This window comes from Nelumbo nucifera, chromosome 3 (genome assembly GCF_055504915.1).
Source record: "Nelumbo nucifera cultivar China Antique chromosome 3, China Antique-T2T, whole genome shotgun sequence".
In the NCBI taxonomy this organism is placed as follows: domain Eukaryota; kingdom Viridiplantae; phylum Streptophyta; class Magnoliopsida; order Proteales; family Nelumbonaceae; genus Nelumbo; species Nelumbo nucifera.
In genome coordinates this window covers 33,612,849-33,637,927 of record NC_142651.1, presented here as the reverse complement: position 1 = coordinate 33,637,927, position 25,079 = coordinate 33,612,849, and the positions used below count along the sequence as shown (strand labels likewise).

Sequence of the window (25,079 nt, the reverse complement as noted above, 5' to 3'; positions counted from 1 at the left end):
AGTTCCAAGAAGCAATTTGAATATGATGAAAAACATTCATTTAAGAATTTATAAATTAGTTTATATTGAACAATAGACTAGAATAAATGCAAATTAAGTAAAAATATTATAAAGGTTATAATTGTAAAACAAAATACAAAGTAAAATCTAAAAAGTAGCATATTAAAAAGAATATACATATAATAACAAGTAAATATGTAACTTAGCTATTAAAAAAACAAATTGTATCATATTAAAAACAAATGTATAAATAAAATATTAATAAGTTCAGTTTGTTGTATATATATAAATAAAGTAGGAAGCATGCAAATTAAGTAAATGGATCATTTTATTTAGGAGAACGAAGGTTACAAACATGAAACAAAAACAAAAAAAAAATCAAAAACATAGGATTCATATTAAAGAAATAAATTACACACATACAAATTTAGAGTAGATGGGCATAAATACCCTGGCACCCGCTCTACTCTGTATAAATCATATTTCTAACAATGTTCAATATTTTTTTTGGGTATTGTTAGTTCTTTTGTTATCTATATTATGGAATTAGATTTTGAACAAAAAGAATGAAAATTCTCAATTAGGTCTCTTTAAATACTGATAACTTTAAAACTTCACTTTAAAGCGAAGCATACCACATATTGTTACATTCCTATCTTGAATCTCTATTCTGAGATTCTATAGCCTCTAAAACAATAAATAAATAAACTTGAAAAAAGAAAAGTCAAAGCTGACAATCATCCACGTAACATGTGCAGGAATATCCAGCATGATTCATGTGGCTGGCCCCATATAATTGGGTAAAGCTTTATTGAGTTGAGTTGAGTCCATTTATATCTTTCATGGCCTTTTGATTCCAGAATATATTACACCAGATGGGAATGGTCTTCTCACTCCAGATAATATCATATTCCATGGAGAACAGTCTAAATTAGGTACTATACTTGACCTTCCAATGCCCTCATGGATGACTGGCAGAAAGAACCACTGTTTAAACAAATGATCTTAAGAATTTTAGTCCCGCCAATTATATAACCACCTTTAGAAGGTGCATTTCAGATTCCCTAGGGATTTCATATTTTCTCTCTTTTGCATATCCAGCCAAAGATCCAGGACAAACATCCAGGACATATCCAGCCAAAGTTCTATGTTTCTGTTGACAGAAAAATAGAACTCATACAATCAATTGTTAAACCGATAAAACAAAGCAGTCATACCTTCATAAAATCATAAAATTCAACAACAACTGTATTGGCATTGTCATCTTTGCGCAAATGATCTGGATGTGGGTTTGAAACCTACAAGAAAGAAATTGTCTGAGCATCAATGGTGTTCATATGAAACTATTAAGCAGTCAATTAATACATAATTAACTATATGCATTAGATGTGAAGAAAAAGGAGAAAAAGAACTGGGTGCTTTCCATTTTAATAAGATACTCAAGAGATCAGAGCATGAGCATTTCTGACTAAATGTCTTAAACTCGTGTTAAATCATGCAAGAGGATGATGAACTCATCCTAGCAACCTTACCACCCAATAGGACCAAAGAAGCCAAGGATAATCTCATTATCTCAATAGCTTAGGGTTCACCAATCCTAGAATGCCAGTATTTCCTTGGGATCAAGCACTAAACTTGAGCTTGACCATACCTTGGCTAAAGGAAAGGGAAAATTGCATGAACTTTCCTCGTATTTTCTGACAGATACTTAAACCTCCCCTGTACTTTGGCCTCTTCAAAAATGTCCCTTCACGTTTCAAATAAAATATGCAAACATACCATTTCCACAAGGTTCAAAGTATTGATATGCTCAAACTGAATTTTTCAATATCAAACGTCTAAAACAATTGATATCCTTTTTATTTTTTTTCAGTTCCACAATCATACTATCATAGAATAGGTATATTAGGAGAGGTTCTAACATTTTTTGATAAATGAGGGGTTCATTTAAACGCATAGAAACCCCCTGAATCCTAGTATTTGGTATTTCAGTGACTCTGAAAAACCAGTACACATCATATGATATGGTACAATACATTGCGATATTTTAAAACTTGTCCTTCTGTTAATTATAATGTAACGGAGACATGGAAATTATGAATCTATGACTATGCTCTTGTTATGAATGTGCACAGTGAACACCATTGTTCTCTCTTCAGAATTCAGATTGCTTGAATATGGTGTTTTTGCCAGTAAGGGAGGTTAAGTTCAAGCACAACTTGGCCTTGTTATTCCTTCAATGAAGTGAACAATGAACCCACTTACATAACGTGAATCACCTTTTTGGGGATAATTCAATAAACCTTCATCCCAATAAAGTTTTTCATGAGCAAAAATGATATTTTAGAAACTTTAAAGCATTACGCGTTTTCTGTCAAAAAAATTAAAATAAATATGAGCAATATTCCAAATAGATTCCTTCTCCTTTGGGGAATATTACATGAATCACCTTCTTGTGGGGCACTTCCCAAGCAAATGGATTTCCAGGTTAGTTTTAGCAGGGAAGAGCAGAAGGTGACTTGAGGATGCTTACTGTTGCACAGGACCCTGAAGATAGAGCAGCTGGTGTAAACACCATTTCTCCAGACAACTGACACTCCATCTTTGCCTTCTGCAGGAGACAAGAGCACCTCTTCCTAAATCCCAAAGGGGCAAAAGGTCCTCGTGTGTTAACAAAGTAACAAGTTTCTCTTTAACAATAAGATAGAAAGCTTAACTCTTTAGGATGTACAGTTACAAGAGGAGCATCCCAAAGCACAAGTTTTCTCAAAACCAAAGATTATAGAAACCCTTTATTGGGGATCATATCTCATGTTCTGAAAAAAGCTAAAAAGAATCTCGATTATGGGATTCCAGTGGCTAGAAGAAAAAAAATCACCCAATTGAGAGCACAAGAATTCCATGAATTTGGTAGGAGATAATACTTAGTACCTGGTTTTTTTATCAGTATAGTTAGTACCTCGTTTTCAATGGGGAATCATCCAATTTGGAAGGAGAAAACACTTAGTACCTGGGTTTCAATAAGAGATCTCCAATAACCACTTTGTGAGGGAAGGTAGGTTCCTTTTCTATATGTTCTCTAATTTGGGATTAGCTTCATGCCTATTCTTATACACCAACACACTGTAGAGACTATAGGAGTTAAGACTGTATTGTGTTACTATAGTCCCTGCTGTACTTTATCGTGCTTATTTCTTATTCTTTTCTCTTTCCACCATGTAAGGGCATTTATGTAATTGTACATATCTTGTATTCTTTAATATATATTTGGCTCTTTAGGGTGGGGGCCAATTCATTCTAGACAGCCCTTTATTCTGTTTCCCTCTCCTCTGTTTAAACCCTAAGACCAATAGTACGAGTGGACCCATTGTCATGGTATCAGATTAGGTCATGATCCAGCCAGCCTGATTGTGCTTCCTTTCTGTTTGATTGCTTGTGGTCAAGGTATAAACCTGAAGTGTTTAAGGGTTATTTTTGGCTGTCTTTGGTTCTGCTCTTAGGGCTGTTTTGATCAATCCTAATCTTCCAATTTTTTGAAGTCTGAAATCTGGACTGGTGTGGTATTTTCTTCCTTGATCTCTCTTTGGAAGTGTCAGATCTTGATGAAACTCTAAATTGTGGATTGCCCAGACCTCTTTTACTTGTTCTACTCGGCTGATTCTGATTCTGATTCTGATCAAATTTGAGAGGGTTTTGATCCTTCTCTTGGGTGCAGAAACTTGTAGTTTCCTTTTATGGACGGTGTGCAAAATTTCTCTTATTTGATTGCTAGTTATATCAGCAGCACAAATCTGGTTTCAAAACAGGGCTTGGGATTTTGATATCTATCTTTATACCTAGTTCCACAAATATTTTCAAGGGATTATTGTAGTCTGATTAAAAGGTGTTTGTTGAAATTACTTTTTGGGATACCATACTTTCTTTCTTTGAGAAATCAGATTTTATTCATATAACAGACCTGTTTGATTACAAGTGGCCTTTGATAAGATTGAAGTTATTCCTGTTAAGCTAAATGGAGCCAAATATGGAATGTGGAAATTCCATTTTGACTTCTTTGTTGAAAGGAAAGGCCTAGAAGATATTTTTTTTATGAGTAATGAAAAGTATTTTATTAAAGATTAAATAAGAACTGTTACAGGATACAGCATGAAATATTTTTTTAGAAGATAAATAAAAAATTTATTAAAACAGGAAAAAACAGGGTACAAGGAAAGGTGATAAGCAACCACCCGAATGAAATGAAAATACCCAAAGGACAACCGACTAAAGCTTAACACCTTTGTATGCCAAACCCCCAAAAATCAAATAACCTTGACAACCAAGCCCCAAAACAGCAAAAATCACCGACATGAAATAGCAAAAGAAACCCGAAAACAAAAAACCATATAGCACCCAAAACAAAACAGAACCCCCACCCGAGACCCAAAGCTACAAACCAGACCCACAGTGGATTCCGAACTACTTAGTTTTTTTATTACAATCTTCCCAATTTCTTCTGGCTGCGCTTTTGTTTTTCCTTACTTTCTTGTTAGGTCCAAGGCCAAACAAACCTCCTTTTATTCTTGTGAAAACCTTTGAAACTGGTATCTGTTGTTGACTTCTTTTAATCTTCTGAGTTTTGAATCTTCTTACTGTATTTAATCCTCCACCGTCTGCTTCCAACTTCCCCTCAGAACTCTTACCCCTATCCGGACCAATCTCCCCCTCCAAAACTTTTGAATCTTCTCACCACCTCCATCAAACTTTTCCAATCCTTGGTTTGTTAAGTTACTTGATTTTCCAACCACCACTGTATCATTTTTAAATTCGTTCTCCCCATTCCTTTCCTCCACAGACCTGAAGGCTTCCTTCGCAAACTCCTCCCCTCCTAGGAAAAATAAACCCAAAATTCTGCTAACTTCCACTTCCTTATTTACAACTTTTTCAATGTCTGCGTCTCATCTATCAACATATCATCCTCACTTTCCTCCCCTGTGTCATATTCCGTCCCCTTTCTCCGTTTTCTTCTAAAGGAAAAGTTCTGTATTTTTTCCTTTTATACGTTCTTATTCCACCCCCATTCTTGTTTCCTCCTGTTAGACAGTTTTGTATGCCCTTAGCTTCAATCAAGAATGATGTACTTTATGAATTTATTGTAAATGAATAAAAGTACATATTTGATTCATGTTCCCTTGGTATGTTTCTGTGTAATACCCTTAAACTGGACACTTAATGAGACTCGTGTTAGTTTAGAATGTTCACAACCAGTGGATCGGTCTGGGGAGACCTATCCTGACAAGGCTGACACTGTAGTGCCACCAAGTCGGTTGGGGTGGCCTGTCTCAGTTGCCAGGGTGAGACCCTAGGCACATACAGTGTAGGATTAATAGAACCTTTGAACCGGACCAGATTTCCAGTATTGCCCTGGACCTTGGAGATAGATGGGCAAAACTGGAAAGTTACACTTAACCCCTAGACTCGATTATGATACTACACTAGATGTCGGATTGGGCTGTCTTTGATGTACCAATCAGTGAGAACCTTAACAAGGGTCAAAACCTGGGTATGTTGGGACAATCCGAGAATTCATCTGAGTGGGTGATCATAGTGAAAGGATCAGCCCCTTTGTCGGACAAAGGTAATGATCGGGGATGCACTCTCTCTAATGGAAACCAAGACTGCCGGCAGCCAATTTCAACCGTTGAGATTTTTTTTTTGCAAAGTATATTTTATATGAGATATAAAAGTATATATATTATGGTTTCTAAAATGTTTGCAAAAGGTTTTAATTCCCGGAATCCATATAAGTAGAGAGTGCAACACTATTCCTTACAGCCGAGGGAGAGGTCCTCTCTTGTCGGGCAGTGTATGATCATTATGGGCTGAGAGGTTAAGTGTAAGACCATTGAGGACATTACCTGATGGGCTAATCTTGCATCTGCCCACAGTCCCTGGGTGTTACAAGGTGGCTTGGCCCAGGGACCACTTAGGGTAAGTGTTGGGCCCATAGAGCCCATAAGATGGGATTCAGGGGGTGCACTGTCCATAACAGTATATTCGGCCAGGCCTTGTAACAAAGGCTGGGCTGAACCCATGTGGCTGATGTGTAGATCAATGTTTGGGTCCCACGCCATACAAGGAAGCCCAACTGGGCAGCAGTTTGGAAGGCTAATTGAGTACATAACCTTAAATGGGCCTTAAGCCCATTTCGAACTGGGCTGATTTGATCAATCAATTGAAGGGGGGGGGCGAATTCTGAAGTGGATCAGCTGATGGGATTGGGCTTAGACCCTATCCACTTAGAGAGTCCAAGATCTAAATGTGATTTAGATCTGGAAACCTCCTAATTAGATTAGGAGATGGCTGATCTGATCTGCAGATAAGATAAGGATTATCCCTTATCACTTAAAGGGACTTCTAACCCAAATATGATTTGGATTAGCAACTCCTAATCAGATTAGGAGCTGATTCCTTTAAAATTATGAAAGAAGAAAGAGGCGAAGATAGTTTTTGTGTGATTGAGGTTCAATTCTCTTCGGAACAAAGAAATCACAGAAAGAGAGATTTCCTGCATACTGCGAATTCTCTCCTGCCGCCTCCTTCCTGTCATTGCCATTCCCTTTAGTTCGATCTCCAGTTCTTGGGAGAAATCAAGATTTGATCTTGATTCCAATCTTTTGGGAAAAGATTGGTTGGAACTGTACCCACAAGCCATCTAGTTGATTCTTGCGAAGGGTCAAGTTCTTTTGGAAGAACATTGCTGATTCTGCTCCCATTTTCAGTGGGAGCAGATTTTGGATCCTTCCTTGGGCGTGAACACCTCCATTGGGAGATATTGATTCTCTGTATCAGGTATATCCTCCCTCCTACTTCTTTTGGTTCAGATCTGATTTGGTTCTTGATTCAAGATTGATCCTTGAAAATATGTTTTCTGAAATAGGGAATTCGATTCCCTACAAAGATGGGTGAAATTTTTGAAATTCGCCCTATCCATTCCGCAAGATTTGGGCGTCCATGAGATGGATATCCCATCCCTTCAGTGGTATCAGAGCCATGGTTCAAATCTTGAATCAATTTAATTCAGATCTGAACCTGCGCAAATGGGCAGAAGGTGTTCTACCCGATTTGCGCAGATATGGGTTTTGGGAAATTTATTCCCAAAATTATTGGGCGAATAATCTGAAATTAATTTTATATAAATCTGATTATTGTTTAGAATAGTTCTTTATGATTTTCTTGATTTATGGGCTGTTCGTACAAGAGGAGATCGAATTCTTGGTTTGCGCAGGGAACCTGTAAGATTTGCAGTTTCTTGATTTATTCATTACATTTGGTCTGTAAATAATTTTTTATTTTTATTTTTAGACTCAATGTATTAGGTATTCGATCTGATGTAATTATAATAGAAATTAGGTTTTCTATTTAATTTAATTTTGGATCGAAGATGGCGGCGCAAGGAAGGAGATTTCGCAGATGGGACATTCGCTACCTGCGATTTGCAGTTTATGAAACTGCATTCTGTGATCTAACCTCTGTTTTGCAGGATGGATTGTACGGACAGCTCTGGATTAACTGATTCTTGTTTTCTTTTATCAGTTCTTTAATTTCAGATTATTTTCTTGAATTAAAGATTTAATTAAAGATCAAACCCTAGACCCATTCGAACCAAGATTGGTTCAAATTGTTTGGACCGAATCTAGGGTTTATTCAAGGCTGAAAGTCAGCCCTAATTTTCCCACAAATGGGCCTAAGGATTGATGTTTAATTAAATGGTTAATTCGGCCCAACCTGTAAGGCCCAGTTTTAAATTGTTAAAACTGCCAAAAGCCCACTTTAAAGGAACAAGCTATATGGGCCGAACTGGGTAACCCTGATTCAGCCCATATACCTAGATGATGTTAACTGTTAATATTATGAATTAAAATGGGCTTCAAATGGGCTATTACAGATATTTAATTAATTGGATCAATTCCTCCCTGCATGTGATGTATGGATGTGTGTGATGTGCTACGTTCATGGACCATAAGTGCTTGGCCCATGCAGATTCGATAGTGGCTCTTGCGCACACCATGGCTGAATGCACACCATTGCCATGGTGTCCCTACTGGTCATTTGATGACCTCCCTCAATGGTGGGCCCCACACCTCCTGAAGAAGTTACGTGCGGAACCCTAGCCGATTTAGGCCCACCGAAATCTGGCTTTATGAAAGTTAGTGGGAGCCACTCTGGTTTGACCTAAAATAAACTAGGGCGTAATTCTTGTTCCCTCCAGTAAATATGAGTGCATGTGATAGGGAGATTCATATGATGAACTCTCTAAAGGCCTTCCATCATTAGCATGAGGATGGGTCATTCAGTGATGAGGAAATGCACCAAAAAATGGGCTATCCATTTGTTGTTGGGCTTGTCTAAGTGTTTCATAAGATGATAGGGGCGTCATAGACCGATGTGGGAGGGGCTTCACCGAAAAATGGGAACTCTCTCACAGTACCTTGGCGTTCACGAATATGATGGGTAAGCACTCACTAGACAGAAAGGTTTACCTGAAAACGACTCTGAACCTGAAAGTGGCCAAAGGGAAAACTCATATGATGAGTGGATGTGATCCTTCACAGAAAGGTGGTGGGGTTTTGCAGCTGAAACAGTTGGCTCCATGCACCCTATGTGGTTTCCCACATTTCCAGAGACAAGTTGTTGTCTCCGTCCCTGAGTAGGAGGGAAAACTCAGAGATGAAAAAATGGGAATGGAACATAGATTAAAATCCATATCTATGACTTGAACATGAATCAAATAAGGTTGTGGACTGATATTTGCTGTTTTATCAGAAAATGGCAAACGGACAATTTGCAAAGCTTCTTGACGACAACAAGCTTAAGGGCCCAAACTATGTTGACTGGTACCGTAACCTAATGCTGGTTTTAACATCTGAAAAACTGGACAAGGTAGTCAAGTCTCCTGCCCCGGAACGTCCGGGTGATAGGGCTTCTGAAGCCCGTAGGAGAGAATTCCAAGAATGGGAGGATAAAAACTCCCTAGCCCGCTGCTATGTCGTTGCTTCTTTGGACAACTCAATACAGAGGCAGTTCGATCAGATCAAACTCGCTAAGGACATATTGGACAGTTTGAAAACAATGTATGAAGAGCAGAACCGTTCTACTAGGCAGAAGGTCTTGAAAATGTTCATGACCGCTCAGATGTGCAACGAGCAGAAAGTTCACGACCATTGTCTTCGGATGATGGGTTACATTAACGAGCGGGAAGCCCTTGGATCCGGGCTAGATCTTGGAACTCAAGTAGATGCCATTCTGAACTCCTTGCCCTCTTCCTTCAATGGGTTCATATTAAACTACAATATGAACAAGCTGAATGTCAGCGTCCAAGAGCTGAGCAATATGTTGCAAAGGGCCGAGGACTTACTTAATAAGGATGAGCCTGTGGTGATGCTTGTTGAAGCTAACAAAACGGGCAAAAAAAAGAGGAAGGCAAAGAAGCCTCAGAAGAAGACTACCAAGCCCAAGAAGCAGAAGGACAGGACAGCAGATGCATGTCACTTCTGCAAACAAACCGGCCACTGGAAGAGGAACTGTCCTCAGTACCTGGAATACAAGAAAGGTAATTTCGAATCATGCGTCATAGAAACCAACTTATTGGTGACTTCTGTGTCCTGGTGTATTGACTCTGGGGCTTCAACTCATGCGTGTAACTCACTGTAGGGGTTCAAGGTAGGCAGAAGGCTGAATGATGGAGAAGTGATGCTCTACTTGGGGACTTCTGCAAGCGTTACAGCTACGGCAATAGGCACCGTAGAATTAAAATTTAGAGAAGGAAATATTGTACTTAAAGATTGTCTTTTTGTGCAAAATCTAAGAAGAAATTTGATTTCTGTCTCAAAACTATGTGCGGATGGATATTCTGTCTTTTTCAGTAATACGATTCTATTAAAAGAAACAATAAGTTCATCGCATATGGGGAACTGGAGAACGGTCTCTATGTTCTACATCCTTCTCTAGAAACAAACATAGCCGAAACTACGTCGGCTGAAATCCCCAAGAAAAGAGCACGTGATACAGTTAATCCCACGTGTCCGTGGCATTACCGACTTGGCCATATTGGTATTGACCGAATCACAAGACTGATAAAGGATGGTCCCTTGGATTTTCTAACTGTAGAAGATCTTCCCACTTGTGAGCCTTGCCTTCAGGGTAAGATGACAAAGAGGCCATTTAACGGTAAGCCTGAAAGATGTACAGGCACGCTTGACTTTATACATAATGATGTATGCGGTCCCCTGAGTGTTAGGACCCGTAACCAACACGTGTATTTCATTACATTCACCGATGATTTTTCACGGTATGGTTACGTATACCTAATGAGACACAAATCTGAATCTTTTGAAAAGTTCAAAGAGTTCTGGCAAGAGGTCGAGAAACAGTTAGGGAGAGAAATTAAGGCCCTTCGATCAAATCGAGGTGGCGAGTATCTCTCTGACGAATTCAGGGACTACTTAAAGGACAATGGGATAGTATCACAATTGGCTCCTCTTGCTACACCACAACTTAACGGTGTTTCAGAGAGGAGGAATAGGACCTTATTGGATATGGTCCGGTCACTTCTCACCCATTCAGAGTTACCCACATCCTTTTGGGGATATGCATTAGAGACTGCGTTATACGTGCTGAACCGGGTTCCAACCAAATCGGTTCCTAAGACTCCTTATGAGCTTTGGACCGGAAAGAAACCAAGTGTACGACACTTGAAGATTTGGGGTTGTCCGGCTCATGTTAAAAGAACAAATCCGGACAAATTGGAATCCAAGACCAGCCGTTGCCTATTCGTAGGCTACCCAAAGGGCTCAGTGGGCTACCTATTCTATGATCCAAGTGAGCAGAAGGTGTTCTGCAGTCGGAAAGCACTATTCTTGGAAAATAACTACATCCTGGACAATCTGCGTTAGGAAATTGTTCTTGATGAGGAGAGCTCAGATGCAGTGGGAGATGTCCCACAAGTTCTAGGTAGTGACCAACCTAGAAGATCTACCCGGGTGTCCAGGCCACCGGTCCGTTTTGGTTACGATCAGGATAGTTTACATGGTCGAAACCTTGACTAGTGAAGAGGATCCCGTAACATATACGGAAGCTATGTTGGACATAGACTCCCTTAAATGGGTAGATGCCATGAGAGCTGAGATGGACTCAATGGAGACCAATGGAGTCTAGACTCTAGTGGATCCGCCCTCCGGGGTAAAAGCAATTGGTTGCAAATGGATCTACAAGAGGAAGAAGGGCCCCGATGGCAGGGTTGAGACCTACAAAACTCGTCTGGTGGCAAAAGGATACACTCAGAAAGAAGGCATCGATTATGAGGAAACCTTTTCGCCCGTGGCTATGCTTAAATCCATTAGGATCCTGCTAGCTGTAGCAGCTTACTATGACTATGAGATTTGGCAGATGGATGTCAAAACTGCGTTCCTGAATGAAGATCTTACTGAAGATATCTATATGCAGCAACCGCAAGGTTTTGTAGCTGCGGGTCAGGAACACATGGTCTGTAAGTTGAATAGATCTATATATGGATTGAAGCAAGCTTCTAGAAGTTGGAACATCCGATTTGACTCTATGGTCAAAAAGTTTGATTTTGAGCAAAACCCGGATGAACCCTGTGTTTACAGAAAGACCAGTGGTGACAAGGTTACGTTTCTGGTTCTGTATGTAGATGACATTCTACTCATTGGGAATGATGTAGGAATGTTAACTACGATAAAAGTTTGGCTATCACAGCAATTCTCCATGAAAGACCTTGGAGAAGCCTCCTATACACTGGGTCTTCGACTCTATAGAGATAGATCGAAGCGGATAATAAGATTATCCCAATCTGCTTATATTGACAAAATAGTCAAGAGATATAGCATGGAAAACTCCAAGAAAGGAAATGTTCCTTTCAGGCATGGAGTCAATCTCTCCAAGAAGATGTCTCCAAAGACCTCTGAGGAGATCGAGAGCATGAAAGATGTTCCCTATGCCTCAGCCGTAGGGAGCATCATGTATGCCATGCTATGCACTCGTCCTGACATCGCCCAGGCAGTGAGTGTAGTAAGCAGATTCCAGGCCAACCCAGGGTAGGAGCATTGAACTGCTGTGAAATGCATACTTAAGTACATTCGAAGGACAAAAGAGTTTTGTCTGGTATTCGATGGTAGTTCACTACAGATCCAAGGGTTTACAGATGCGGATTTCCAGTCGGGTCCGGATGATAGAAAGTCTACATCCGGATATGTTTTCACGATAGGATCGTGTGCTATTTGCTGGAAAAGTAGCAAACAGGGGTCCACAGCAGACTCCACAACCGAGGCCGAATACATTGCCGCAAGTGAGGCTGCCAAAGAAGCCGTGTGGATGAAGAAGTTCGTTCATGAGTTGGGAGTAGTTCCGTCCAGCACATCACCCATTCCATTGTTGTGTGACAACAATGGAGCCATTGCTCAGGCTAAAGAGCCACGAGCCCACTCGAAGTCAAAGCACATCGAGAGGAAGTACCACATACTGCGGGAGATTGTTGGTAGAGGGGACATCCTGATTCAGAAGGTAGCGTCAGCGAAAAATGTAGCAGACCCATTGACGAAGCCACTATCACAGAAAGTGTTTGAGAAACACGTGGAAAGCATGGGACTCCGACTAGTACCTGATTGGACCTAAGTGCAAGTGGGAGTTGTTAGACAGTTTTGTATGCCTTTAGCTTCAATCAAGAATGATGTACTTTATGAATTTATTGTAAATGAATAAAAGTACATATTTGATTCATGTTCCCTTGGTATGTTTCTGTGTAATACCCTTAAACTAGACACTTAATGAGACTCGTGTTAGTTTAGAATGTTCAAAGCCAGTGGATCGGTCTGGGGAGACCTATCCTGACAAGGTTGACACTGTAGTGCCACCAAGTCGGTTGGGGTGGCCTGTCTCAGTTGCCAGGGTGAGACCCTAGGCACATACAGTGTAGGATTAATAGAACCTTTGAACCGGACCAGATTTCCAGTATTGCCCTGGACCTTAGAGATAGATGGGCAAAACTGGAAAGTTACACCTAACCCCTAGACTCGATTATGATACTACACTAGATGTCGGATTGGGCTGTCTTTGATGTACCAATCAGTGAGAACCTTAACAAGGGTCAAAACCTGGGTATGTTGGGACAATCCGAGAATTCATCTGAGTGGGTGATCATAGTGAAAGGATCAGCCCCTTTGTCGGACAAAGGTAATGATCGGGGATGCACTCTCTCTAATGGAAACCAAGACTGCCGGCAGCCGATTTCAACCGTTGAGATTTTTTTTTGCAAAGTATATTTTATATGAGATATAAAAGTATATATATTATGGTTTCTAAAATGTTTGCAAAAGGTTTTAATTCCCGGAATCCATATAAGTAGAGAGTGCAACACTGTTCCTAACAGCCGAGGGAGAGGTCCTCTCTTGTCGGGCAGTGTATGATCATTATGGGCTGAGAGGTTAAGTGTAAGACCATTGAGGATAATACCTGATGGGCTAATCTTGCATCTACCCACAGTCCCTGGGTGTTACAAGGTGGCTTGGCCCAGGGACCACTTAGGGTAAGTGTTGGGCCCATAGAGCCCATAAGATGGGATTCAGGGGGTGCACTGTCCATAACAGTATATTCGGCCAGGCCTTGTAACAAAGGCTGGGCTGAACCCATGTGGCTGATGTGTAGATCAATGTTTGGGTCCCACGCCATACAAGGAAGCCCAACTGGGCAGCAGTTTGGAAGGCTAATTGAGTACATAACCTTAAATGGGCCTTAAGCCCATTTCGAACTGGGCTGATTTGATCAATCAATTGAAGGGGGGGGGCGAATTCTGAAGTGGATCAGCTGATGGGATTGGGCTTAGACCCTATCCACTTAGAGAGTCCAAGATCTAAATGTGATTTAGATCTGGAAACCTCCTAATTAGATTAGGAGATGGCTGATCTGATCTGCAGATAAGATAAGGATTATCCCTTATCACTTAAAGGGACTTCTAACCCAAATATGATTTGGATTAGCAACTCCTAATCAGATTAGGAGCTGATTCCTTTAAAATTATGAAAGAAGAAAGAGGCGAAGATAGTTTTTGTGTGATTGAGGTTCAATTCTCTTCGGAACAAAGAAATCACAGAAAGAGAGATTTCCTGCATACTGCGAATTCTCTCCTGCCGCCTCCTTCCTGTCATTGCCATTCCCTTTAGTTCGATCTCCAGTTCTTGGGAGAAATCAAGATTTGATCTTGATTCCAATCTTTTGGGAAAAGATTGGTTGGAACTGTACCCACAAGCCATCCAGTTGATTCTTGCGAAGGGTCAAGTTCTTTTGGAAGAACATTGCTGATTCTGCTCCCATTTTCAGTGGGAGCAGATTTTGGATCCTTCCTTGGGCGTGAACACCTCCATTGGGAGATATTGATTCTCTGTATCAGGTATATCCTCCCTCCTACTTCTTTTGGTTCAGATCTGATTTGGTTCTTGATTCAAGATTGATCCTTGAAAATATGTTTTCTGAAATAGGGAATTCGATTCCCTGCAAAGATGGGAGAAATTTTTGAAATTCGCCCTATCCATTCCGCAAGATTTGGGCGTCCATGAGATGGATATCTCATCCCTTCACCTCCTTCCTCACTTCCCCCTCCCTCATTCCCTGCTCCTCTCTCCCCTTCCTTCTTTTCCTCTAAATCATTCTCCCCTTCCCTCCCTCTATCCCTTCTCACCTCTTCCTCTTCTCTTATTTCCTCTGCCCCTACGACCCCAAACATCACAGCTCCTTGACTACTCTCCCCCTCTTCCCCAATTGCACCTCCATCTCCTTCCCTCACATCCCTCATTCCCTCCATTACAGCATAAAAGCGCTAGCTTCAAAAGTGTCTCTAGGACCTGTAACAAGATTTCTCCAGCTATCTAGGGTTTTCGGGAAAAATCTCCAAGAACCTGCATTGGGCTTTAACTAAGGATGAAATTTTCCACAAAAACACTCCAAAAACCCTCCTAACCAGGCTACATAAGTTACTGATTGATCAGCCAATCAATTTTCCATACACACTGTGTATGGGCTAAGAAAGGAGAAAGATGTTGAAGGTGAGAACCTACTCTGGTACCAAGTTCTGAAACACACTTGCAAGTTGCAATAATTCAGAAAAAGAAAAGAAAAGGAAGAAGAAAGAAAGGTTTCGGCAGAGGCTTGTGGAAGAAGAAGAGAAGAGAAGAGTTCGATCCCTTCTCTCTAGCCCCCCAAGATGTCTTTTATTCTCTTAATTCTAAACTGAGTACAATTCCCTGGATGCCCTTAATGGGGCAGCCAGCACTAAAGAAATAATGGAACAAAATAAAAGAGGCCCATAACTAAAGGAACATAAACTTAAAACATAACTTAAAAGAAATAAAGAAACTAAGGCCCATTCTCACTAAAAGTCTACACCAATGTTTGATTGACTAGGATCTATCAATAATGGAAGATCCACATTTGGCTATTGTACCTTTGTAGGAGCCTAGGAGGTAACCTTGTTTCATGGAGAAGTAAGAAGCAATCTGTATTCTAGCACAAGGCCGAATATACAACAATAGCTCACAGAGTATCAGAGTTATTGTGGCTAAAAACAATGTTTTAAAGCCCAGACCAGACCAGATGATCAAACCATTAGACCTAGGAACCGAAAAGCTATTCCGATTTTTTAGAACCTTGAGTTTCAAATTTTTGGAAAACTGATAAAACCAGTCAAAACGCGGCATAACTGTTGAAAAACGACTGGGTTTTGATGATCCAACCAGTTTCAACGACCCGGCCAAGTCAGTAAATGCTTGGAAACTTAAAATGTCAATAGTGAGATTTGAACTTCTAACAAGTTAATTAACTAAATTAGCCTATTACCACTAACCCATCTTGTTACTTGTGCTTAGCTATGCATCTTTTATGTATATATTTTATTAAATGCATGCACATTCGCGTAATATGCTTATAGTGAGATATTGATCTTACCACAATAAGCTTCCCAAGTTCCCAACAAAAGATAGCAACTTGAGGAGGTATAGGCCTTGACCAAAACTCTTTGATAGGGAAAACCCCAGAGGAGGAAGAAGAGCAAAGGGATTTGAAGAAAGAAGCACAAGTGAAGGAACCATTTGAGGTTAGAGTCCAGATTCTTTTATCAGGTTTGAGAGGATCCAAACACACAGAGTCTAGAAGAAGTAGAAGATCAGAGACACAAGTTGATTCTTCATCCCTTAAACCTCTACAAAAACCAAAATCCCAATTTAAAGTCAAAGGAATAACTGGAGGGGAAAGGAACCTTGAAATAGGCTTCTTTTTAAAAAGGGAAATAGAATAGAGAGAAGGAAAGCAATCTTTTAGAGGTTGATTACCCACCCAAACATCCTCCCAAAAGATAACAGAGTTTCTAGAGCAGACACCATACCTTACAAACTTCAGGAATTTAGGGAGTGTGTCAAAAATTGCCTTCCATGGTGTTGTGAGCAAAGCCCATCAAGATACCCCAGCATCCCAACCAGTTCCGGAGCAGCCATGGATACTAGCCACCACCACATGCCATAATCTCTCTCTCTCTCTCTCTCTCTCTCTCCAAAGGCCACCTCCAAAGCCATTTGCCTTGTAGAGCTTCAATCTTGCTAACTACATTCCCTAATCCTAAACCCCCTTCTTTCTTGCTTCAGCTCACTATATCCCACCTAACCAAATTGGCTGGTTACTTGGAAAAAGGTGTTCAAAAGGCAAACTTGAACATGATCCATGTAAGCCGGGCATGTATGATATCTATGTGCAACTTGAGAGGAAGTTTTAAGACAACAGTAAGGGTATTTATGTAATTGACAAATATATGTAATCATAGGCATTATTGAAATTTGAATCATTGGTTTAAATAAAAATGAATTGGGCATGATTCTCAAGGTTGATTCACATATTTCCTCTCCATTTGGGAATAGATCACTTATCTCTAGTTCCTCTCTTTCTTGATAATATGAGTGCTATAAAGATTGATACCAATACAGCCTTCCATGAGCATGCACTAAGCACTTAGAGGCCAATTGCCATTCTATTCAAGATAAATTTCTTTCTGGTCACATCACTCTTCCTCATATTTCTTCTACACTCTAGCTGGAAGACCTCTTACTACAAAGCTAGGACACAAGCCAGACATAATTTTCTCATTGGCAAACTGATGATTACTTCTCGGTATCAATTTAAGGAGAGTGTAGAGATTCAAAGGGTTGGTTATCAATTTATATTGTATTTTTTTTTTCCAATTTATAGTGCTTAGGAGCATTGTAGTACTATACATTTGTATATATTGTATCATGACTGTACAGCTCTATACTTGTATTTGTACAAGAAGGGCATAATTGTCCTTTTTCATTCATTTAATTCATTAATATATATAAGCTATTTCCGGGTCATGGTCAGAGTCTGACACACCCATTTCAAATCTGTTTTCCTTCTTATTCAAACTTCCTTTGACAATTGCTTGGGCCTTGGTGTAAAGGTAAAAATCTCAGGTTGGCAAGCATGAGAAAATGGGTTTGGGTTCAAGCCTGAGAGTGGCTACTTCGTGTAAAAGAAAATGCCAAAGGTGAGGACTGTCTCCACTCCATATAGGAGTACACCTCAACAAGTACTGGTAGACATAAGCACTAGGACAGAACCTAGCTTACACAAGCCTAACACCTACCACTCCCAAACTCCAAACAAGTGTTGGCTAACTAGGCACTGGGCCTAGGAAACTATGAAAACATAATTAAAAATACTAACATGGAATAGAAACACCTTTCAATTTAACCATGGGATCAAACTCAACTAGACAACTTGCTTGTAGAAAGAAAGCAAAAAAGTTAGTAACAAAATTTTTCCCTACATGATAAACCAACCCATGGACCAATATGGCTGTACATAGACCTGGCAAAAAGTTGACCCTGACCTGAGCCAACCCACCCCACCCAAAAATAAAAAATAAAAAAAAAAACTGGGTTGGGTCATGGGTCAACCCGCTAACCCAATTATCAGGTATAATTGGGACTATTTATGTATTGTTCGAAGTTTTCATTCTTTAATCTTTACTATTTATCGTTTACTCTTTGAATTTTTGAACTTTCAAGTGTTTTTATTTTATGTTTGGAATTTTAAGGTTAATTTATTTAATTTTGGCATTTTTCATGTATTTTTTCTTCATTTTTTTTAAATTCCAGTTATTTCTAGGACTGACCCGAACTGACCCAAGTTAGGGTTAGGGTTTAGCATTTGCTAACCCAACCTAAATCAACCTGAAGCGTCTTGACCCAACCCGAACCCGACCCACCCAACCCAATTGCTAGGTTATGGAGTCTCTTAATAATCTTATTAATCAATTAATAGAAACACAGCAGCTTCCAAAGCTCACCTTACGCTTCGCAGCATGAAACCAAGCATCAGCACACAATGCATACATATCTGCACCAGTAAAATTGGGTGGGCACTTTTTTGCAATAGAATGCAGAGATACATCTTCATGGAGCTTAAATTTTCGTGTTAGTGCAGCCAGGACTCTACAAAATCCGAAAGCAGTTGATTCAGGCAGAAGAATAAAAGGTAGAAAGAATGATGAATATTGTAACAGAGTGCAAATGAAATTAGAAACAAACCGCTCCCGGTAAGATGTATCAGCATTTACTCCAACATATAGTAGCTTGTCAAATCGACCAGGCCGTAGAAGTGCTGGGTCTATGAGATCGGGTCTGTTGCTTGCACCTATAATAAACAAATCCTGGAAATCCAGAAGACAAGGATGCAAATGGCATATGAGAAGTAAAATAAGGAAACCAAATAGTGAAGGATGTTCAAGTAACAGAGGAATATATCAGATTGAGCAATATAGAAAAACCTGTGTGGAGTCATTTAGGCCATCAATCTCTGCCAGCATCTAAAACAAAGGACAAACAATCAACCATTTCACGAGGAAAGAAGGAAGAAATCTGTATTAAGAGTATCACTACAAAAGCATTGTTACCTGAGAAACCACTCTGTCCATTACACCCCCTGAATCTCCAGAGGCTCCCCGAGCTGGAGCAAGAGAATCAAGTTCATCAAAGAAAATAACACAGGGACGTGCTGATCTTGCCTGCGAAGGATGGAAGTCACTATCACAAAAAGGTGACTGGAAGAGAACTGTGTCCCAAAAAGCTATGATATATACCTTTTGAAAAATGTCTCGAACATTTTTTTCTGATTCTCCTATGTACATATTGATCAACTCAGGGCCCTTTACACTAAGGAAATTCAAGGAGCACTCTGTTGCAACAGCCTTTGCCAATAAGGTCTGAAAAATCCAGTGAATTGACAAAGAATGTAAGTTATAAATAAAAAAGATAAAAGATGGAGAGTAATTTGGGTACATTTCATCTTTTATGAACAGCGCACGTCACAAAGAAACTATTGATAATGATAAAAGTCAAAAAATGGGTGTTTTTGTCTTTTAAAGCACATACTTTTTGACCAATGATTAGGGGTGTGCCCTCTTTATCATACATGGTATGTGCCCAGTAAGTCCCTTAATGAAAAATAGCTTGCAGCAGTTCCCTATTAGTAAGAAAAAGTATCTAAATGGAACTTACCTTTCCTGTACCAGGAGGACCATAGAGAAGCACACCCGAACGCTTACGCAATCCAGATGAAAATAAATCCTTGTGTAGGAGTGGTAACTGCAAACATCACCAACAAACACAGAAAATACTAATGGCAGTAATACGAGCACATATTTGTTTAGAATTATCATGTTCACCTGGGGGTCATGCCTCTTAATGCAGTACAATGCCAAACAAGAAGGGATTCTGCACCTTGTCATATACAGAAAAGGGGCAGGAGTAGAGATTTAATTTGCATTATGTAGAGATTGAAGGAAATTTTAAAGTGGTAATCAGCTGGTTGAGGAACAACTCAAAAGGAACTTGGCAGCACAGATACACTTCAAGAAAGGTTTTTTGTCTTGCAAGAGAAGTGGGAGCAGTTTGGTCATGGACTCGTAGAGCAGCAAAACCAGTTTTTTTTTTTTTTTTTGATAATTGAACGAATATTTTATTAAGTGAAGAAGGAGAGGTGCAAGATGCGGCTTACATTTAAAATAACAGCTTTTCAAAGCTTAAGCAATCACAAAGCAGCCCAAAATAACTGTTCCTGATTAGTCCCTTATTTAGCAAAATAGTCTGCCCTTACATTTGCCAATTTGCTCACCCATTGAAATCTAACTACCATATCCCCTGTAAGCCAAGTAACTTTTTTTAGAAGATCCTTTTAACACCAAATAACAGAATCCAGATCCCAAAGCCACCCCACAACCACCTTAGGATCTCCTTCAATTAATAGGTTCTCTACCCCAAGTAGGTTAGCAATCTGGATTCCTTGTATGGCAGCTAGTAACTCAGCCCTAGTCGAATCTCCTATTCCCACTGGTCCTGAAAAGAAAGAAATGATATTGCTGCCCTCATTTCTCAAAACCCCTCCTATACCTGAAGTTCCTTGATTACCCTGACTACATCCATCAAAGTTCAATTTCACAACACTTTCTGGAGGAGGAGACCTATCTATTTTAATGTTGTTTTTCTTCGATGAAGAATTAGCCACAACTGACCAACTCCTCCAAAGATCATCAAAGGAGAAGGGTTAAAGGAATTTAAAGTTTTCAGCCAATGTATTGCCCTTGTCAAGATACACTCCTTAACTTCTAAGAGGCTTCTTTCTTTTTCTTGGAAAATTCTGGAATTCCTTTCCTCCCAAATAGTCCACAAAAGAGCAGCTCCAATGCATTCCACATGACTTTCCCTCTTCTTGTAGGCCACACAAAAGTAGACGGATCAAACATCTTTATTTCAGCTGGATGGTTCCATCTGCGCCCAAACAAATCAAATATCCAATTTCAAATAGCTACGGAGGAACAAGAAATCAGTAAGTGGTAGCAATTCTCACTCTAGGTTTTGCAAAAAAATACACTAATTAGAGGATAAGCACATCTTTTCTTTTGCAGGTTATCCAAAGTATTAATCATCCCATAGTACACTTCCCAGCAAACACACAACAATTTTAGGGGGAACATGCCTCATCCAGACTTATTTGACTGAGAAAACCCAAGGAGCTGAGCTAGAACAAAGGGATCTGAAAAAAGAGGCACAAGAAAAGGAGCCTTTTGGAACCAAAGACCAAATCCTTCTATCTAGCTTAATAGGATCCAAACACATAGAACCAAGGGAAAGTAAAAGATTAGAAACATGGACAAGCTCATCATCCCTCAACCCCTTACGGAAACCAAAATCCCAATCAAGGTTCAAAATTTCAATATGATACACACGATATGGGGCATACCGTATCATATCTTTTGGGTCCCAATACGCCTGTTTACAGGTGTTTCGGGATCCCACTCTTTTATAATAAAAAATACCAGTATTTAACTCCCCAAAAACGAAAATTTGAAAAAAAAAACTAAAAAAATATTTTTCAAGCCGGCCCCCGGACGGGCTTGAACAAGTATATGGGCCCGCGGTCTTAACCTCAGGCCAAAAAGCCCGGCCCTCAATAAATTCGAGCCGGGCTCGGGATTTGCCAAAATAGCCCGGCCCTGCCCGACCTATACTTAAACCTAAATAAAACCCCTAGTTGAGGCATCTATGTCTCTTCCCATTCTTCTTTTCAGCTGACCCTTCATCTCCAGTCTCCAGTTCTCCACATCCTCCACACTGCACTGTTCTCATCCTCACACTCTCAGGCAGCCACAACCGGCGAGGCGGCGAACGTTCACCGGCGCAACAACTCCGGCGGCGGCGGTGAGCTCTCTCTCTCTCTCTCTCTCTTTCTTTCTCAGACGCGAACTGATCAAGTGATCATTGTCAAAATCGCAGGTCAAGCTCGCAGCTCACAGACCACAATCACCGATTCACCGCGAACTCTCCGGCAAATACAATCACTGGCGGCGGTGGTGAGTCCTCTTTAGTGTTTACTGTTTTTATAACAGTTGGTCCTACTGTTTCTGAACAAGGCAGAACCGCAGAAGTGGCTTGTTTCTTCTCTCTGTCTAGGAACAATTAATATACAGAAATAATCAAATAATATTAAACAACAAAATAAGAGAAATGTTGTAACTTGTAAGCCATAAAAGAGGGATGGGGTGAGAAGTGAGAACTGAGAACTTGTTAGTGCTTGAAGCAGAAACGTCAGGAGACTCAGCCACTCAGGACACGGTGGAGATGATGTCATGATAAACCCAACTCGGTCCGAGTGGCAGCACTTGGGAGAGTTGGTGGCTTGTATTGGGTTCACGTCCGATACATGGAGATTTCGACCTGTTTACCCCACTCCAAACCGATCGTTTTTGTAAGCATCAATAAATCGAATTGTTCCTTCCTTTTTATCTATTTAACTTTTCTTCTCGAGAAGGCAAGACCTTTATAGTCTTCCCATGTTTGATGTAGATCATCCCTCTGTTTTCTTTCTTGATGGTGCTTACTCATATTGCTTTTACAGATTTCAGCAGTAATACCCAATGAATGAATGCGACTTGTGTTGATATTTTTACTTTTACAACAAAACACCTTCTCTCGAAATTCTGCAGCTTTGCTTCCTCTTGTCAATTTTCCCTCTTTGAGGGGGCTAAGCTAACCAGGGATCTCATAATTAGTCCCCTCACCCGAAAAAAAAAACCCAGAAATACATGGCTTTCTGCTGTAACCAACTGACAAATGATGCTTAGCCATGTCTCAGGCAGAAGAAGCTTTAGGACCCAGTTCAGTCTTTGGAACACAGGAAGGAGAGAAAAACATTAACTACACTGACCCAATAAGGTAAAAGGGAGTCCGTACTAAGGAAAGAAGAAGAAGAAGGGCTGAACAGAAGCAGAGACAATAGAACTGTCGTGTGCACTAATTAGCTTTATTCATGTTTTCTATTTAAATAAAAAAAAATATGGGCTTGTGGGTGTGTGGTAGGTAGCCAATTGGTCACTTGTAAAAGTTTGTGTGCTTTGATTCACAAATCTATGGGCCCAAAATTGTTCTTCACCCCCCATTAACCTAATGGGGCATGGACATGATTGGTTTTTTTCACAGAAGGGCATATATCTATATTGTTGTCCTTAAGAGCTGAATTGTTTGGATTAATCAGACTGAGACTATGAACCACGTTAGAGTTCACAGTTAGAAGCAAGACAGCATATAGAGCATCTTCTAAACCCGTTTAATTTGACCTATCCCATTCCCATGTTTGTCCCGACCCTCTACAGGGCACAATCCAAATAGGGAGACTAGACCAGCCCAAAAGAAAAAGAGCATTTGAGTTATGGGTACAGATGAATTTTGACATTTTATTCCTGCATTTCATAGTTTGGAAAGATCAGCATTTAGCATAGAAGGCATATGCGAGAAAGAGGACCGTGACACAAAGATTGAAAAGATTTTGACAATGTAAATAAATTCAGAATTTATGTTCTTTTTTAATGTAAATAAATTCTGATTTATATTGATTATTGAATTCAGAATTTATATTGAATTTATATTCTTTTTTAATGTAAATAAATTCTGATTTATATTGATTATTGAATTCAGAATTTATATTGAATTTATATTCTTTTTTAATGTAAATAAATTCTGATTTATATTGATTATTGAATTCAGAATTTATATTGGATAATCTGCAATTGGTTTTTTTTGCAGATTCATAAATTATATTCTTTTTTAATGTAAACAAATTGTAGAAATTTCTTTTAGTTTTTTATTTAATATATGCTTGTCTTATTGATAAAATTAGAATTCATTATGCAGTTTATTTCATATTTAATAATTACTATCATGTCAATGGCAAGTGAAAATGCGGCTGCTGGAGTAGATATAGTTGATGATGACTATCAAGAGTTTGACCAGACTTCCACTAAGAAAAGATTGACATCTAAGGTGTGGGAAGAAATGGAAAAGATTAATTCGGAAAAGGCACAATGTAAGCATTGCATGAAAATATTACAAGGTAAGTCAAGTAAGGGAACTACTCACTTGAAGCGTCATTTAGAGCGTTGCCCTGGATGTAGAATTCAGGATATTAGACAGTACAAAGTAACTACTCAATCAAACACTGATGGGAGTACTTATTTGAAAAACTACAAGTTTGATCAACAAGAGTCTCGTAGGGCATTATCAATTTTTCTTGTATGTGGAAAACACCCTTTTACTACTGTTGAAGAACCTGGTTTTAAATTCTTTGTTCAATATATAAATCCTGAATTTAAAAATGTGAGTAGGCATACTGCTAAAAGAGATATCATGTCTAGTTATGTGAAAGAGAGAGAGGGTGTGAAAAGTGATTTGTCTAATACACTTGGTCGGATTTGTTTAACTTCCGATAATTGGAGATCTGAGCACACTGATGATGAATTAATGTGTATAACTGCTTATTGGATTGACAACAATTGGAAGTTACAGAAAAAAATTATTCGTTTTAAAGCTTTGGCACCTCCTTTTGATGGACCGTCTTTAGCAGATGAGGTGGCCATGTGCTTAAGCGAATGGAATATTGATCAGAAAATTTTTAGCATCACATTAGATAATGCTAGTTACAATGATGTAATGGCTAACTCTTTGAAATTGAGATCTTCAATACATAAATCTTTGGTGTGTGGTGGTGATTTTTTCAAAGTTCGTTGTTGTAGCCATATTTTGAATCTTATTGTGCAAGCTGGTTGGAATATTGTTGATGATGTTGTTTGTAAGATTCGGGATGGTGTGAAAAATATAAAGAAATTAGCTGCCCGGAAGCATAGATTTTATGAACTTGCTGAAAAAAGTTTTCACTTAAACACAACGAGAAGATTGAGGTTAGATATGTGTGTGAGATGGAATTCAACTTATTTGATGCTTGAACATGCCATTTATTATAAGCAAGTCTTACAACATTGGGGGCAAAGGGATAATATTTTTAAAATGTTTATGCTTTCGAAAGAAGAATGGGGAAAAGTGGATAAGCTTCACAAGTTCTTAAAGGCTTTTTATGATGTTACCTGCATGTTTTCTGCCACTAAGTACCCTACTTCAAACATTTACTTCAAGGGA

At 39.4% G+C, this 25,079-nt stretch overlaps 1 protein-coding gene across 3 annotated transcripts in view; it reads right to left on the bottom strand.

Annotated features, from left to right (window-relative positions):
• The window catches only part of PEX6 (peroxin 6), an 84,506-nt gene that overhangs the window by 2,708 nt on the left and 56,719 nt on the right, over window positions 1-25,079 (bottom strand). For 2 of the 3 annotated variants that reach the window (XM_010251396.3, XM_010251403.3), the window contains exons 9-15: window positions 19,614-19,700; window positions 19,196-19,318; window positions 19,010-19,120; window positions 18,884-18,922; window positions 18,645-18,766; window positions 18,404-18,548; window positions 1,218-1,298 (exon numbers count right to left, since the gene is read on the bottom strand). In XM_010251396.3, coding sequence (XP_010249698.1) covers window positions 1,218-1,298; window positions 18,404-18,548; window positions 18,645-18,766; window positions 18,884-18,922; window positions 19,010-19,120; window positions 19,196-19,318; window positions 19,614-19,700 — 708 coding nt within the window. Of the gene's footprint in view, window positions 1-1,217; window positions 1,299-2,533; window positions 2,637-18,403; window positions 18,549-18,644; window positions 18,767-18,883; window positions 18,923-19,009; window positions 19,121-19,195; window positions 19,319-19,613; window positions 19,701-25,079 lie in introns of all 3 variants that reach the window. The other variant, XM_088900607.1, reaches the window with a different exon arrangement.